The sequence below is a fragment of the Myodes glareolus genome, chromosome 7, assembly GCF_982192425.1.
Source record: "Myodes glareolus chromosome 7, mMyoGla1.1, whole genome shotgun sequence".
Taxonomy (NCBI): Eukaryota; Metazoa; Chordata; class Mammalia; order Rodentia; family Cricetidae; genus Myodes; species Myodes glareolus.
This window is the reverse complement of record NC_142032.1, coordinates 21,818,636-21,831,512: the sequence shown is the minus strand read 5'-3', so window position 1 is coordinate 21,831,512 and position 12,877 is coordinate 21,818,636. Positions and strand designations below refer to the sequence as shown.

Sequence of the window (12,877 nt, the reverse complement as noted above, 5' to 3'; positions counted from 1 at the left end):
AATGTTCACAGGCCGAAAACGAATATTAAAAACAAAATCTAAAAACCAAATTGTACACCTATAATGGGACTCTAAGAACTAATTTAAAGCTATGACAACAGGTACACTGTCTAAACTTATGGTACCTTCAGAATTTTGCAGGATTTCAGGAAGTTCAGGGAATTTGTAGGTAGGGAAATAAGGGTTTTCTTCAGGAGTGTCTAGGCAGTGGGAGCACGTTTGAGAGAGAGAGAATAGAAAGATACAAACAGAGCGAATAAGTAGGAATCCACACAGTTTACACTCCTTGAATTCTGGGATACAATAATATAAATTCACTAATGATATAAAATAATTCTAAAATCCAGTCTTTTTGCCTGAATTAAGTCATCTCAAAAATATAGAAACTGGCTCCAATGGACAAGAAGTACTAAACACAAAGTTTCAAATTTCACATTTTTTAAGTCAGCAATGTGAAATATGATAAATGAAAACACTATCCTAAAGTGATTTTTTTTTCCAAATCAAAAGCTGGTTTGTGCATATCAGAATCCAGGCAAACAAGTGAGTCTTAAGCTTTCAGGTGCCTCTGCCTCCACTAGGGCAGGTAGGTGTGTCGAGAATCTGTAATTTAGCTGTGTTAATCACGAGAGCACAAGAAGACCATTGGTGCCTCGGAGCAGAATCACACACTCTGTGATATGCATGCATTCATTCCTGCATTTAGCCTTCCAAAGCCAGTTCTGACGGTGGGGGAGTCACCGATGGCTGGAAGAAGTGGGCAGTGACTTTACCGTGGAGACCCAGTCTTTAGCACCACCATGATGGAGCTTACCCACTTGACCTTAGCAAATGTACACCTGACGCAGAGAAGCTGATATTTAGGAAGAGTGTAGATCATTCTGAACCCAGCAAACCTAATTAACAGTGATGTTTAGCATATACAGCTAGGCAAAGAGAGTGGATATTTGTGACTTAAATGGGAACACTGACCGGAACACTATTTCTTTGGTGTATTTCACGGCAGGCGGCCAGACTGGATTTGGGCACAAAGAAAGACAAGATGCTCTGCTCTCAGGAAGAGTGACTCCCTTCCCACAGTGCAGTGACATCTCTGCCTGTCAACTGACTGGCAGCATAGGCAGCAGTGGGGGCTGAGCTTGTAGGGTTGTGATCTGCCAAAGCACGAGCCTGGGGTCCTGCCATCATGCTGGTTCACGCACTGAAATCCCGGGGCCTCTCGATCTGTAAGCCCCTCTTTCAAACTGAGCAGCTCCAGTGTGTCAGCTCACGACTGATTCTCTACCTGCCAAGCTCTGGTCCCCAGTTGGGGAAGCTTACTTCGCACACTAGCATAGCCTCGGAGATTCACAATAGCATTGCACTTCACAGGGTCAAGCGTCTTCCCATTTGAATGGCCACAGCATCCTTCAGAGGACTGGAAGCAGGACAGACACAGATACAAGATCCACCTAAGAGCACATAAGTGCCTGGAGGCAGGCTCCAGGGAAGAACAGGTTTCTGAACTCCCAGTTCAGGGCTTTGCTCAATCTGATCTTACAAAGCAGTCATGGGCTGACACAAGCTATGCCTAAAGCTGGAAGCAGGTGGGAGAAGGAACTGCCTGTTCCCCAGGCAGATAGGTGTGGGAGCAGGGGCGGAGTGCTACTCTCAGCCTCCTGCGTGGCACAGCAGCTGGGAGGGAGGACTTGCAAGCTGACCTCAAGTTCCCAAGCTGAAGCAGGCACAGGTACAACCCTTCCACCTGTGCTCTTCGGGTGCATGGCTAAAGTCAGGCAGACCAGTACCTAATGTAATCCAACAGAAGGGGCGCACTTCTGGAGTCAAATGAACTGATAACAGGCCCATAACCAACAGTCAACAAATTCCCACAGAATCACATGACTTATATAAATGAAAATTGGTACCTCTGTTCAGCTTGTGGATCTGTTTAAACATGGTTTTGTACCAGTCTTTTGATCTCTCGGTATTCTGGAGAAAAATAGAAGCAAAGGGTAAAACAATGGGCAATTCAGAATATCCATGACGACAAAATCAAAATCAAGCAGGGAGGTACTAGGATAGATCCCAGGGCCTTGCACATGGCAGACAAGTGCTCCACCACGCGCATCCCTGGCTGCAGTATTGAGAACTTTCTGTAAAGGCAAAACTTTTGAGAAAGCAGTCATAATAAAAGATTCAGATATGATTTTGAAAAATGAGATTTGGCCTAAGGATGTAACAGACAAAGGCAGATTTGAAATATGCCATGTTTTCTTTCTTTTAAAAACACATACTTATTTTTAATTTATGTACATGAATGCTTTGCCTGTATTAATTTATGTATACTATGTGCACACAGTGTTGGTAGAGACCAGCAGGGGGCATCAGAACCAGCCATGTGTACCCTAAGTCTTCTATAAGAGCAGAAAGTGCTCTTAACCACTGAACCATCTTCCTAGCCCTGTGCCCTATATTCCTTAAAATTTCATTTTTAGAGACAGTCTCTCTCCACACACAGACTTCAAGAAACCGAAGCTAAGCCTTCCCAGAACCACAAGGCAATAAATCCTTCTTACCACAATCTATCTCTGCCTCGTCTGGATTATTCTGTACAAATGTATGTAAGTCACCTTGCACAAAGCCATGTTTAAAACACATACATTAAAATGGAACCCAGATGGCAGCCAATTCCAGGATTTTCATGCTTACCTGGAACCAGGCCTTTTCCAAAGACAGAAATAAAATAAGGTGGCTAAATAAGATAGTATCACTCCCATTTTACAGATGAGGGAATTAAATAGAAAAAAAATCAAAGTGCATTGTCCCACGTAGAAAAGTGTCAGAAAGTAGAAGGGCCAACTAGTTGTAGACACTCTGCCACCCACACATTGTGAGATCTTGGGAGAGTGATGTGATCCTGCACATCCCTGCCTTTTTGACACTGTGTGCGGATGTGTGTCCTCTGTAGTTAATGGACTTCTCCCAGGGAGGCAGCACTAGGAGGTGCTGGAGAGGTTTAGGAGGTAGGGCCTAGTGACAGGTCCTTAGACCACCGGGGATGACTTCTCCACAAGGATGTGGGATGTCACCCAGCTACCCTCTCTGCTCCCCAGCACACTGTACGAGCACTAATTTTGAGTACACCCTTGTCATGACGTGGGATGTCACCCAGCCACCCTCTCTGCTCCCCAGCACACTGTACGAGCACTAATTTTGAGTACACCCTTGTCATGACATGCTATCCTTGTCAGAGGCTCCTGAAGGGCAGGTGGCTCAAATTTGGACTTGAACCTCCATAACCATGATCCCAGATAGGCCTTTCCTTACTCCATAAGCAGTCTGTGGTGAATATTCATAACAGTGTAGCTAAGCTGACTGATGTAGCAACCTATGAAAATGATAATTCCTTCACCACCCAAGTGGCAATGTAAGATAAAGTCCAACAGCTTTGATCACTCTCTTTCTCTGTTATTACATGTGGCCAAAGCAGAGTTCTTCAATGGCTTAGACTACTACTGTTTCTATCTACCCTCTGAAAGGGGGAAAAAAAAACCAGTCCATTTTCCAAATGGAAACCAAAGGTCTGGTGGACATATAAGGAAGAATGGGATTACTGTGATCCAGTCACAAAGGGCAAGTTTCCCTGAGCTTCTTGGGGGCTTCAGGAGCACCGGCACCTATCCCAGGAAGAGGCCTGTTGGTCCTGAGGCCTTGAAGGGCCTCCTCTGCCTGGTGGCCTTGTCCTGTTTACCTTTCATGATGAGGCAACTCTTATCCACGAATCTCCCTCCTGAACCCAGATACACAGCCCCACTTTGCTGGGGATGCCCTTAACACTGGAACAAGAATTGCTGATGGGTTCCACGCAGTGACAGTCTTGCCTATGGAGCATGGGCAGCCCAAGCCCATTGGCTGCTCTGCGGCAGAAAAGTTCCTCAACTTTGCTCCACCCAGGCGTTCCTTTTCTTATGAGACTTAGTAACACCCTACACCTACTTCGGAGAAGCTCACTGGGGTGCGGTCTGCGCTGGTGTCAAAGACAAAATCCCTCACCTCCCAGCCACTGTGACCCCCCCCCCCCAACGGGGGCTCACAGACACTCAAGGCCATACTCTTGGCAGTACTTGTTTAGGATGAAGCCCAAAGAGGACCTGAAGGTCCATTCGTACCCGGAGTGGGATGCCCACTTCATCCATGGACACATTGCTTAGGTCCTGTGTACTCTTCACCACCCGCCTGCTGCTGTCATCTTTTGCTCTCCTTTCGGTGGCCCTGCTGGGCGAGGTGAGTTCTTCTGGGGTTGGCACTGAGTCCTGCTCACCCACTCTTCTCTCTGAGGCAGGATCTGGAAATGAAAAGCAATCACAGGCTTAAATTCCAAAGCCAAAAACTCTCCCACAATCCAGTTAGGGGAAAGGGACATTTGCTAACTTCCAACTGGAACTAGCCCCACGTAGGTCAGGGGTCAGTGAAGTCCAGCCCACTGCCTGCCACCTGCTTTTGTAAGTAACATTTTACTGGAACACAGCCATGGTGGTTTGTCCACACATTGTTTATGAATGCTTTTGTGTGTTACCGTGGCTGAGTATGCTGTGGCCACAGGGCCTGCAAAGCATCAAATGTTTGTTATCTGGCTCTTTAAGAGAAGCCTGTAGAGGTGTGAAATTGCTCTGAAGATATCAGAAAAGGTGAGGGAGCAGGTAAAGTCTCAAGGAGATGGTAATCATTACTGGAAAGTTCCTTTTTTTAAAATCATGGGAGTCACTTAAATCTCCTCATTTAATGTTCCCATGCCTTAGTTTTCTCATTCAAAAAATATGGGAATGACATTTCCATTGGTAAGCTCACAAATATGCTGTAAGGCAAAGTGCTCAGACAGCTAGGCATTGCTGGGTGCTCATTACAATTTATTTAACCTGGTTTACGACTGGAACTTAGAGAGTCAACAAACAAACCAGGAATGGTCCACAGATTACATGGTCACTAGTTACTGTCTGTTTTTCCAAGCCAGACTATCCAGCTACTGGAGGTGTTCCCTAAGCACCTGCCAGGTGTTATGCCCAGTATTCTGCATGCAGACATGAAGGTGAACCTCTCAGACTCTTAGTCTTCAGGGGGCTTACACTCTAGTGGACCAGCAATGAGAATTTGAGTAGTGAGGGCCGACACCGGAAGTCAGTACCCAGCTTAGTTGCAGAATTTAGTTTCAGAGCCAACTTCTCTAAGAGGAGTCAACCAGATGAAAAGAAAGTGGAGGATGTTCCTGGCAGAAGGAACAGCACCATCAACTATGTGCCGTCTTGAACTATTCCGACTTAATTAGGTGCCTGGCATTGCACTAAACTCAATAAGACAAGAAGAATTCATGGCTTTAAATTAATTAATTAGTTAATTAATTAATTAATTAAAAAGGCCTTAGAGGCATCTAGGAGATGCTGCAGGACCCAGCTGGCATGCCTTGGCAGGATGGAGTTTACAGTTACCAACACAAAGATGATGGCAGATCTTTATGGTAGAAGGAAGTGAGCAAGCAGAGCCCAGGGCTGAAGTCACACACTGAAAAATACAAAAGAAACAGGCAGAGAAGCAGAGAATCCCCAAGCCTGTGTGGGAGCATCTGAGCAGCAGGAAAGGAACAAGAACTCAGAGAGAGCAATTTCAGGAGGCCAACAGGCACAGGCGCCAGACTGCAGAGAAAGGGACACGCGTGAAAAAGAAGCAGGGGTGAACTCGACACAGAGAGAAAGAATTGTGTAAGATGGAAACAGGTGGGCTTAAACAGATGGGCTTAAGCCAAGCAGGGTTGAAGTCTTATCAGTGAAGACTAAAGCAGGTCTCTCCGAGCCCAACCCTCCATCAGCTAGTAAGCACACCCTGACTGAGAAGTGCAAAGTGCTGGCTGGGGAACAGATGTCCCCTGGCAGGGAGGTGGAATATGAGGTTCCATGCAAAGCTGTGACAAAGTCAGAGGTGTCCATGTGTGAAGAAGCGGCTGAGGGGGTGGGAACGTGAAGTTCACATGCTCAGTTTTCTAATGCTGGCTCTACTCAACAGAGTCACTCTCCCCTGACCTTAGACAAGCTTCTTGTGGTCTTGCTCCATCTATGACGGCAGAATGGTTTCTAAACTTACTTGCCAATCTAAGGAGGGCTTAGAAAACCCAATCCCCATATCATTACCACAAACCTCCAAGGAGGCCAGGTCAGACCGCCTTCCTAGGATTTCTGGAATTTCTCAGGAAATTCCAATGCAAGGATAAAGAGCCCTCAGAAAACTCTGAATGTAAGAGGATTCTGAGTTACCAGTCTACCCTTGACTTGGGTCCCCGAACAGTCTCCTCCCACCTGGAAAGGCCTTCCTCAAGTGACATAAAAAAGGGACCAGTGAGCTGATTCCAAACTCCACCTTGCTTGGTAGGTAGACACTATGAGAAGATGTTATAGATATGTGTTCAAGGCTTCTGGGCCAAGTAAATCTTTTTTAAAAATGTAATTTCCCAGTTACTTTGATCTATAAAAAATTAGTGTGTGTGTGTGTGTGTGTGTGTCCTTGTTTAAACTTTAGAGGCTTAATATCATGGGATTCTGACACACAGAAGGCTCAGGCCCCAAAGAAAAAAATGCTATTTGATACAGTAAAACCCTAAAGAGACACAGGTCAAGGCAACCCTCTGAAATTCACAGTACACCTTCTAATCCCTTACATCATATTCTAAGCATCTCTTTCTGGTTTTACAATATGCTTCAAAAAGCCTTGAGTTGGAGGATAGAGAGACAGCTCAGTGGTTAAGAGCACGTGCTAGTCTTGCAGAGAACTGAGGTGTTTCCCAGCATCCACATGGGAAGCTCACAGTCACCTTTAACCCCAGTTCCAAGAGATTCGTTGCCCTCTTTTAGACTCCATGGGCCCTAGGCACACACATGGTATTCATACATTCATGCCTGTAAACACTCATACACATAAAATAAAAATAAATCTTTTTTAAAAAAAAGTTTTGAATCAGTAAATAAATGATAATGACACCCTCAAATGGGGTCTCTCTCGGGAGGAGGTGGGACAGATTTTCTGGATATCCAAAGCTTCCTGACAATCTAAAGTAATGCTTATATTCCTCTGGAGGAAGGGCAGTGGTCTCTCTACACTTTATGTCAGTATCTGCAGTCTTTAACCAAGGGGACCACAAACCACACAAGGCCAACACCACCAAGGCTCCATTCCCAGATAACTCTCCACAATGGTTCCTCTTGACTGTCAAGTTGACGGGAGTCATATTAGTGAAGTACATCCTTGGATATGCCAATGAAGACATTTTCAAAGATGATTACATTGTGAGGACTCTGTCCAATCGGTGGTTTAATCTATCCATGAATTCAAGATTTACTCTTGGAAGGTTGTGAAGCTGAAGCCTGGTTGGGGGAAGCATCTCACGGGGGCCATCATCTTGTCCTGGCCCCCTTCTGTTGCTGCTTCTCTCTGTTTCCTCTTCACAAGGGTGTGAACAGCTCCACCAGGCCCTCCCTGCCATGACAGCTGAATCTCCTAAAAACCACCAGCAACCAACAACTTTCCTTCCTTGAGGTGTTCTGCCAAGTACTTGGTAACAGCAATGAACAGCCGAATACTCTCTCATTGAGTGCTGAGCCCCGCAGATGTTCACTAAGACTGTGCTGAAGGGAAGGAGGCTGGCAGTCTTGAGTTTCAGACCTACAGATGGTGAGTAGACGCTCATATCCTTTAGAGAATTCTCTAGAAGCTAGAGAATGCCACTCCAGGAAGCTCCTGGAGACCAGTGGATCTGTTCTCAAACTCAAGGAAACCCAGGGCATTGTGTGCTAAGCCTGCCTGTGTCGTGGAGAAGCCGCCTATGAACACAAAAATCTCTGGGTCTCTCAACATGTAGCTAGATGCTTTTTCCATCAATTTCAACAATCCTTCCAAATTACCATAGGTAGGAGATGTTTCCTTCTCCCCAACATATGCGTGCGTGCGTGCGTGCGCGTGCGCGTGTGTGTGTGTGTGTGTGTGTGTGTGTGTGTGTGTGTGTGTGTGTGTGTGTTTTCCATCCACGGCCTCCTAGGCTGGCCAGTGGAATGAAGTGTGCTGGAATCTGGTGGTTCAAGAAAGGGTTGTGAAGGGCACCTTGAGATTAACCATAGTTTGTTCTGGTCCTGTAGCCAAGTCCTGATAAAGTTGAGAGGGTGTGAGAACCTCATGTCCTCCCCAGCCAGGCTCTGCCCAAATCACAAGAGCAGCGGTATGCTAAAGTCATGCAGAAACCACGTAGCAGCTGCTCAAAAACCGGTTGGCTTCAGTTACTCACTGGATCAGAGGTTCTTATGCTAGAGCTCATGAGCCTTTGCTCCATGTGCCCTGTGTACACACTGGCTTTGTCTGGACAGCCAAACAACTGCCTTCATTAGCTCCTCCCAAGGAGACCACAAGCAAAGGACAGTACTAAGCCATCACGCCACACCATTAGCTGCTGATGGGCAGCATAGCTCCCTTCAGCAGCCCCAGAGCCTGCCTCTGCACCAGGCCCAAGAGTGGAACTCAATACAGACCAGAGCCAATGTGAGCACCTGAAGACGACGGCGTTTCATGTGCTAAGTGAAGACTTAGCACAAAGCTTGGGGCAAAGTCACCCATTAGCAGAATGTCCCATAAGCTTCCCAACAATCTGGGATACATGGCCACTTTCTTCCTTCACAGAAGAGAACTGGAGTGTGAAAACCAGGGTTGGAAGCAGCAGGAAATGGTTGAATACCTCCATCCCGGGGTTTCTCCAGGATCTCAGCCTCCCTGGCTCGGCATTGTCTCATCCTGCATACCCTCTTAGGAAGGAGCCCTGACAACTGACTCTATTTGCAGTCACTCCACCATCAGGGACCTTGGTGATTACTCTACTTAAAGGTGTAGTCAGCAAGGAAGGAAGTGTCATCTGCTTGGGATCCAGACTGCTACTCCTGTCTATTAAATCTACCCTCTTGAATTGAGTCCCAACGAGTTTTCCAGGAGATACTGACACCAGCTTGAGTTCAAGTGGCAGCTTTGTGCACTGTGTGGGTCTGGGAGTGTTCATTCAGACTTGTCACCTGGGGCCATCCATCTACTGGCAGTATTTTTTTTCTATTCAGAAAGAAAAGAACTTCCCACATTTCCCAGCTCCCGATTCATCTCAGAGAGAGACAGAGCAACAGAGTGCTCTTTAGAGACCTTCCATTGGACTGTGCACAGTCTGGTCTGGCTACCTGGGTGCAGCTCACAGTTCCACAAGGCATGTTTACTACTGTGGTTTATGGGTCTGTCTGCTCCAGGGTATAGAAACTATTCCTATATATTCCTATATTCCTATATAGGATATTTTGCATTATCCCTGTGGCCCATCAATCAACACAAGGGAAATTCAGAAGACTGTGCCGATTGGACACTGGCTGGAACAGGATCTGAAGAGAGCAGGTAAATAAACAGATGGCTCACCTACCTGAAAGACTACTGAGTCGTTTTTGCTGTTCTGTGATGAAAGAAAAGAACACAATGTAAGTGATATTTATACAGCACCCGGCAAGGCTGAGAAGTCCCAGCATAACTACTTAGGACCTCACACTCTGGTCCTTGCTGTTTTCTAGGCTTGGGTGTTAAAACACACAGCCCAGCTGAGGCAGCAGTCATTGACATAGTGAGAGGTTCCCCCAGCTCCCCGACCTACAGATCTGCACCAGGACTTGGGCCCACCAAAGTGTTTTAGGAGTCCCTCTTGTTTCAAGGTGATCTCATCACTCATGACCCTTTCAACCACTCTGGGTTCACACAGATCTTGTAACATCCCAGACTCGGTCCCTTTCGGTAAATATATTAAGGATCAGACATGACAACTGCCATCTCCTGAGCTTGCCAAATGACAGCCCTGTTGTAAGAGCTTTTTTATCTAGCACTTGAAATCTTAGCAACAGCTCTGACTGTTAGGTACAGCTATTTTCCTCAATGAACATCCTTAGCACTGTAGCTTAGTCACCAAACATCTGCCTGCTCCAGGGTAATAAAGGAATTCTAAAAGTAATCATCATTAGCTAGGGGCTACAGGGGTTAGATTACTCAAGATAACACTGAAAACCATCTGGTTCTTGAACCAAAATCTCCAGCTTATAGTCTCCAGCTCTTCCCAACCCTCGTGACTGCCCCCCCAAACTGTCCTTCATGTAGTTGTTCACCCTTCTAGGTAATCATGTAGAGGGGAGCCCAAGGTCTCATTGGCAGCATCTTGTGTGCACTCACTATTCGATAAGCACACAAGTAAACTTTACCTTCTACAGCTGCCAAATATCAAGCAGAGAAATAAAAATAGACCATACTTGTTGGCCCATGCATGCCATTTTCCTATCCCATGGCCGCATTCCTATTCTGATGCTGGAATTGGTATGGGGATGAAGTAAACAGAGCAGTGTGGGAGCTCAAGGCTAATGCACATGGCAGCTGGCCACCTAAGCTTTGAGCAAGGGACTCGCACCAGCTGCACTGGAGCCTAGGTGAGTGTCAAGCTCAATGTAACAACGACCAGTCAAGTAACCATGTGGCCTCAGTTTCCTGATCTGTGATGTCACAGTGCTATGGTCTCTAAAGCGATTTATGGGTGCCACATTCTGTTCTGCGAGGTGTCAGCAGGGTCTTCCTTGTCACTCCTAACTTCAAGGTTTGTGACGGCTGTTCACTCACTTACAGGATTCTCTGGCTGTTCCTGTCTGGACCTGTCTGGGAACCATGAAGGTGGTCCACCGACAAGCACAATGGCCTGCTTGCAAACTTTCTATAACTCTGGAACCTTGTTCTCCTATCCCATCCCCAGAGTTCCTGAATCTGAACTGCAGGTTAACTAGACTCTCATGATCCAACACACAGTACAGGCGGAAAGGTCCTGAGCAGGGGGCCATGTGCCTCTTTCAGCCCTTCGGGTTTCCTGAGTCAAATCCCTGATTCGCTGACCGTGGATAAGCGATGCCCGGAACATGCTGGCATGAAAGCTCAAGAAAGGATGGAAAAGGGACCATGCTGTTCACGGCCACCAGAGTCAGGGCAGAGGCTCAGAGCCTGTTTGTCCCTAGTGGCAGGAGGCTGGCTAGGGGAGACAGGGTCATTGCCAAACAGTGCTCTGTGACAGTCTAGACAGAAAGAAATGGAATTATTTAAAAAGATGACTAAAGTGGAATTTCAGATATAGAATAAAGTTATCACCCCTTAGGAAACCTTGCAATAGTTAAGAATCTGTTCTTCTGTGAGGAGAAGCAGAGACGCTAGGCTGGGTACATTCCAAAGCAGTACCAAATACATTTGCTGCAAACCCCACTGATGGAGTTTCCTTCCCACTTCCCTACCTCTCCTGCCCTACCTGGGATGAACCCATAGTTTCTCTCTTTACGGGAAACCACTCATTAGTTTAAAGAAAATCCATCCGCCTGTGGCACCGTCACTCACATGCTTTTCTGAAGCACAATTCTCATTTTTGAACCCAAAACAGGACTTGGTCAAAATAAAGGCAGGAACCAAAAGTCCTTTTTAATGAATAAGAAAATTTTAGTCATTCAAGGAAGAAACAAAGAGGGAACTCAGACGTTTTGGTGCCTGAAAACGTCCCTGTAGGTGTTGTCAGAGGGACTTGGCAAAGGCAGCTGACATTACGCTTGGCATTTCCCAAAAACCAAGTTGCCTTGGGAATAAATCCCGATTTTTAAGAAAGTGTCTTTCTTTCTGGGAACCAACTTGCTTTTTAGAACAGTGAGTCATGAAGGAGTTCACAGAGAGGCTTTTGCTTTTTCCTGCATTTTTCTTTGTTCTACATGACAGACACTGGCAAAGAGAGGAGCTGCCAGGGAGGGTGGCAAAGCTAGAAGGAGAATGGACACTTAGACGGAGGACTCTTCTGTTCTTTGAAAGAACACTGGGGCCACACAGTGAAAAAAAAAAAGACAGAAAGAAAGAAAAAGAACTGAAACCACTAAAGCAAGCATTTCAGATTTGAGAGAACATATTTTAAGCGCGAGAAAATGCTTTACGCATTGACTTTCTCAGTAAAAAGCAGGAAAGAGAAACCTCTCTTCAGTATGGAAAGCAATGGAAATTAGATTTCAGCCCCATCTTCTCTAAGGGAGAGGCAGGAAGGAGAGGACACTATGACGTGGGTAAGGAAGGTGACAAGAGAAGATTGAAGTCAGGCTCTGAGCTATAGACAGTACACAGCCCTATGCTATTCCCTGGGTTCCACGCAGAAGAGCCCTCTCTGAGGAGATGGCCTCAAAATGTCCCATGCCATGTGGCAAAAGGACTTTTATAAACTCAAAGTTTATTCCTCTATACAACTCCAAAGTGGAAAAGTTGGGATTTAGAACCATTGCCTGAATTTTAAAGCAGAAAGGTAAAAATGTATTATGACTATTTCAAAGCTCTTGGGTTTTTATTGACCCTGAGGCCCCTTCAGAGATGCAACAGGACTAACTGGAACAGCCAGAGAAACAATAGGAACCAATCAGAACCCCTAAGCAGAGTTGTCTGGGCCATGTGGATGGAAGCAGTGCAGACAGACATATGAGTCTCCATCACGGAGATTGCCACTGAATGGCCACTCACCACAGAGTCTTCTGTAAGAAGAGGACTAGCCAGTAACCAGAAGACAGCCTAGGAGCCCCTGTTACAGAGCCACAAAGACATGCTCTACATTGTAGACAATCATCTATTCACTGTTTCCTCTTTTGAAACTTGGTATTGAAAACTATGCTTTCTAGAAACTGACTACTTTGAATGAGTCAGTCATTTTATGACAGCAATTAAAAGACATTGCAGGCACGTTTGAGGCAAAGCACCATCACAAATCATACAGCAAAGAACCAAGAGACACACACTTGCATTT

At 46.0% G+C, this 12,877-nt stretch overlaps 1 protein-coding gene across 50 annotated transcripts in view; it reads right to left on the bottom strand.

Annotated features, from left to right (window-relative positions):
- The window catches only part of Sorbs1 (sorbin and SH3 domain containing 1), a 223,454-nt gene that overhangs the window by 72,613 nt on the left and 137,964 nt on the right, over positions 1-12,877 (bottom strand). For 41 of the 50 annotated variants that reach the window (XM_085693903.2, XM_085693874.2, XM_085693866.2 and 38 more), the window contains 4 exons: positions 9,464-9,493; positions 4,152-4,327; positions 1,908-1,971; positions 126-200 (listed from right to left, as the gene is read on the bottom strand). In XM_085693903.2, the coding sequence (XP_085550029.2) occupies positions 126-200; positions 1,908-1,971; positions 4,152-4,327; positions 9,464-9,493 (345 nt within the window). The remainder of the gene's footprint in view (positions 1-125; positions 201-1,907; positions 1,972-4,151; positions 4,328-9,463; positions 9,494-12,877) is intronic. The other 9 variants (XM_085693881.2, XM_085693900.2, XM_087907899.1 and 6 more) reach the window with 3 other exon arrangements.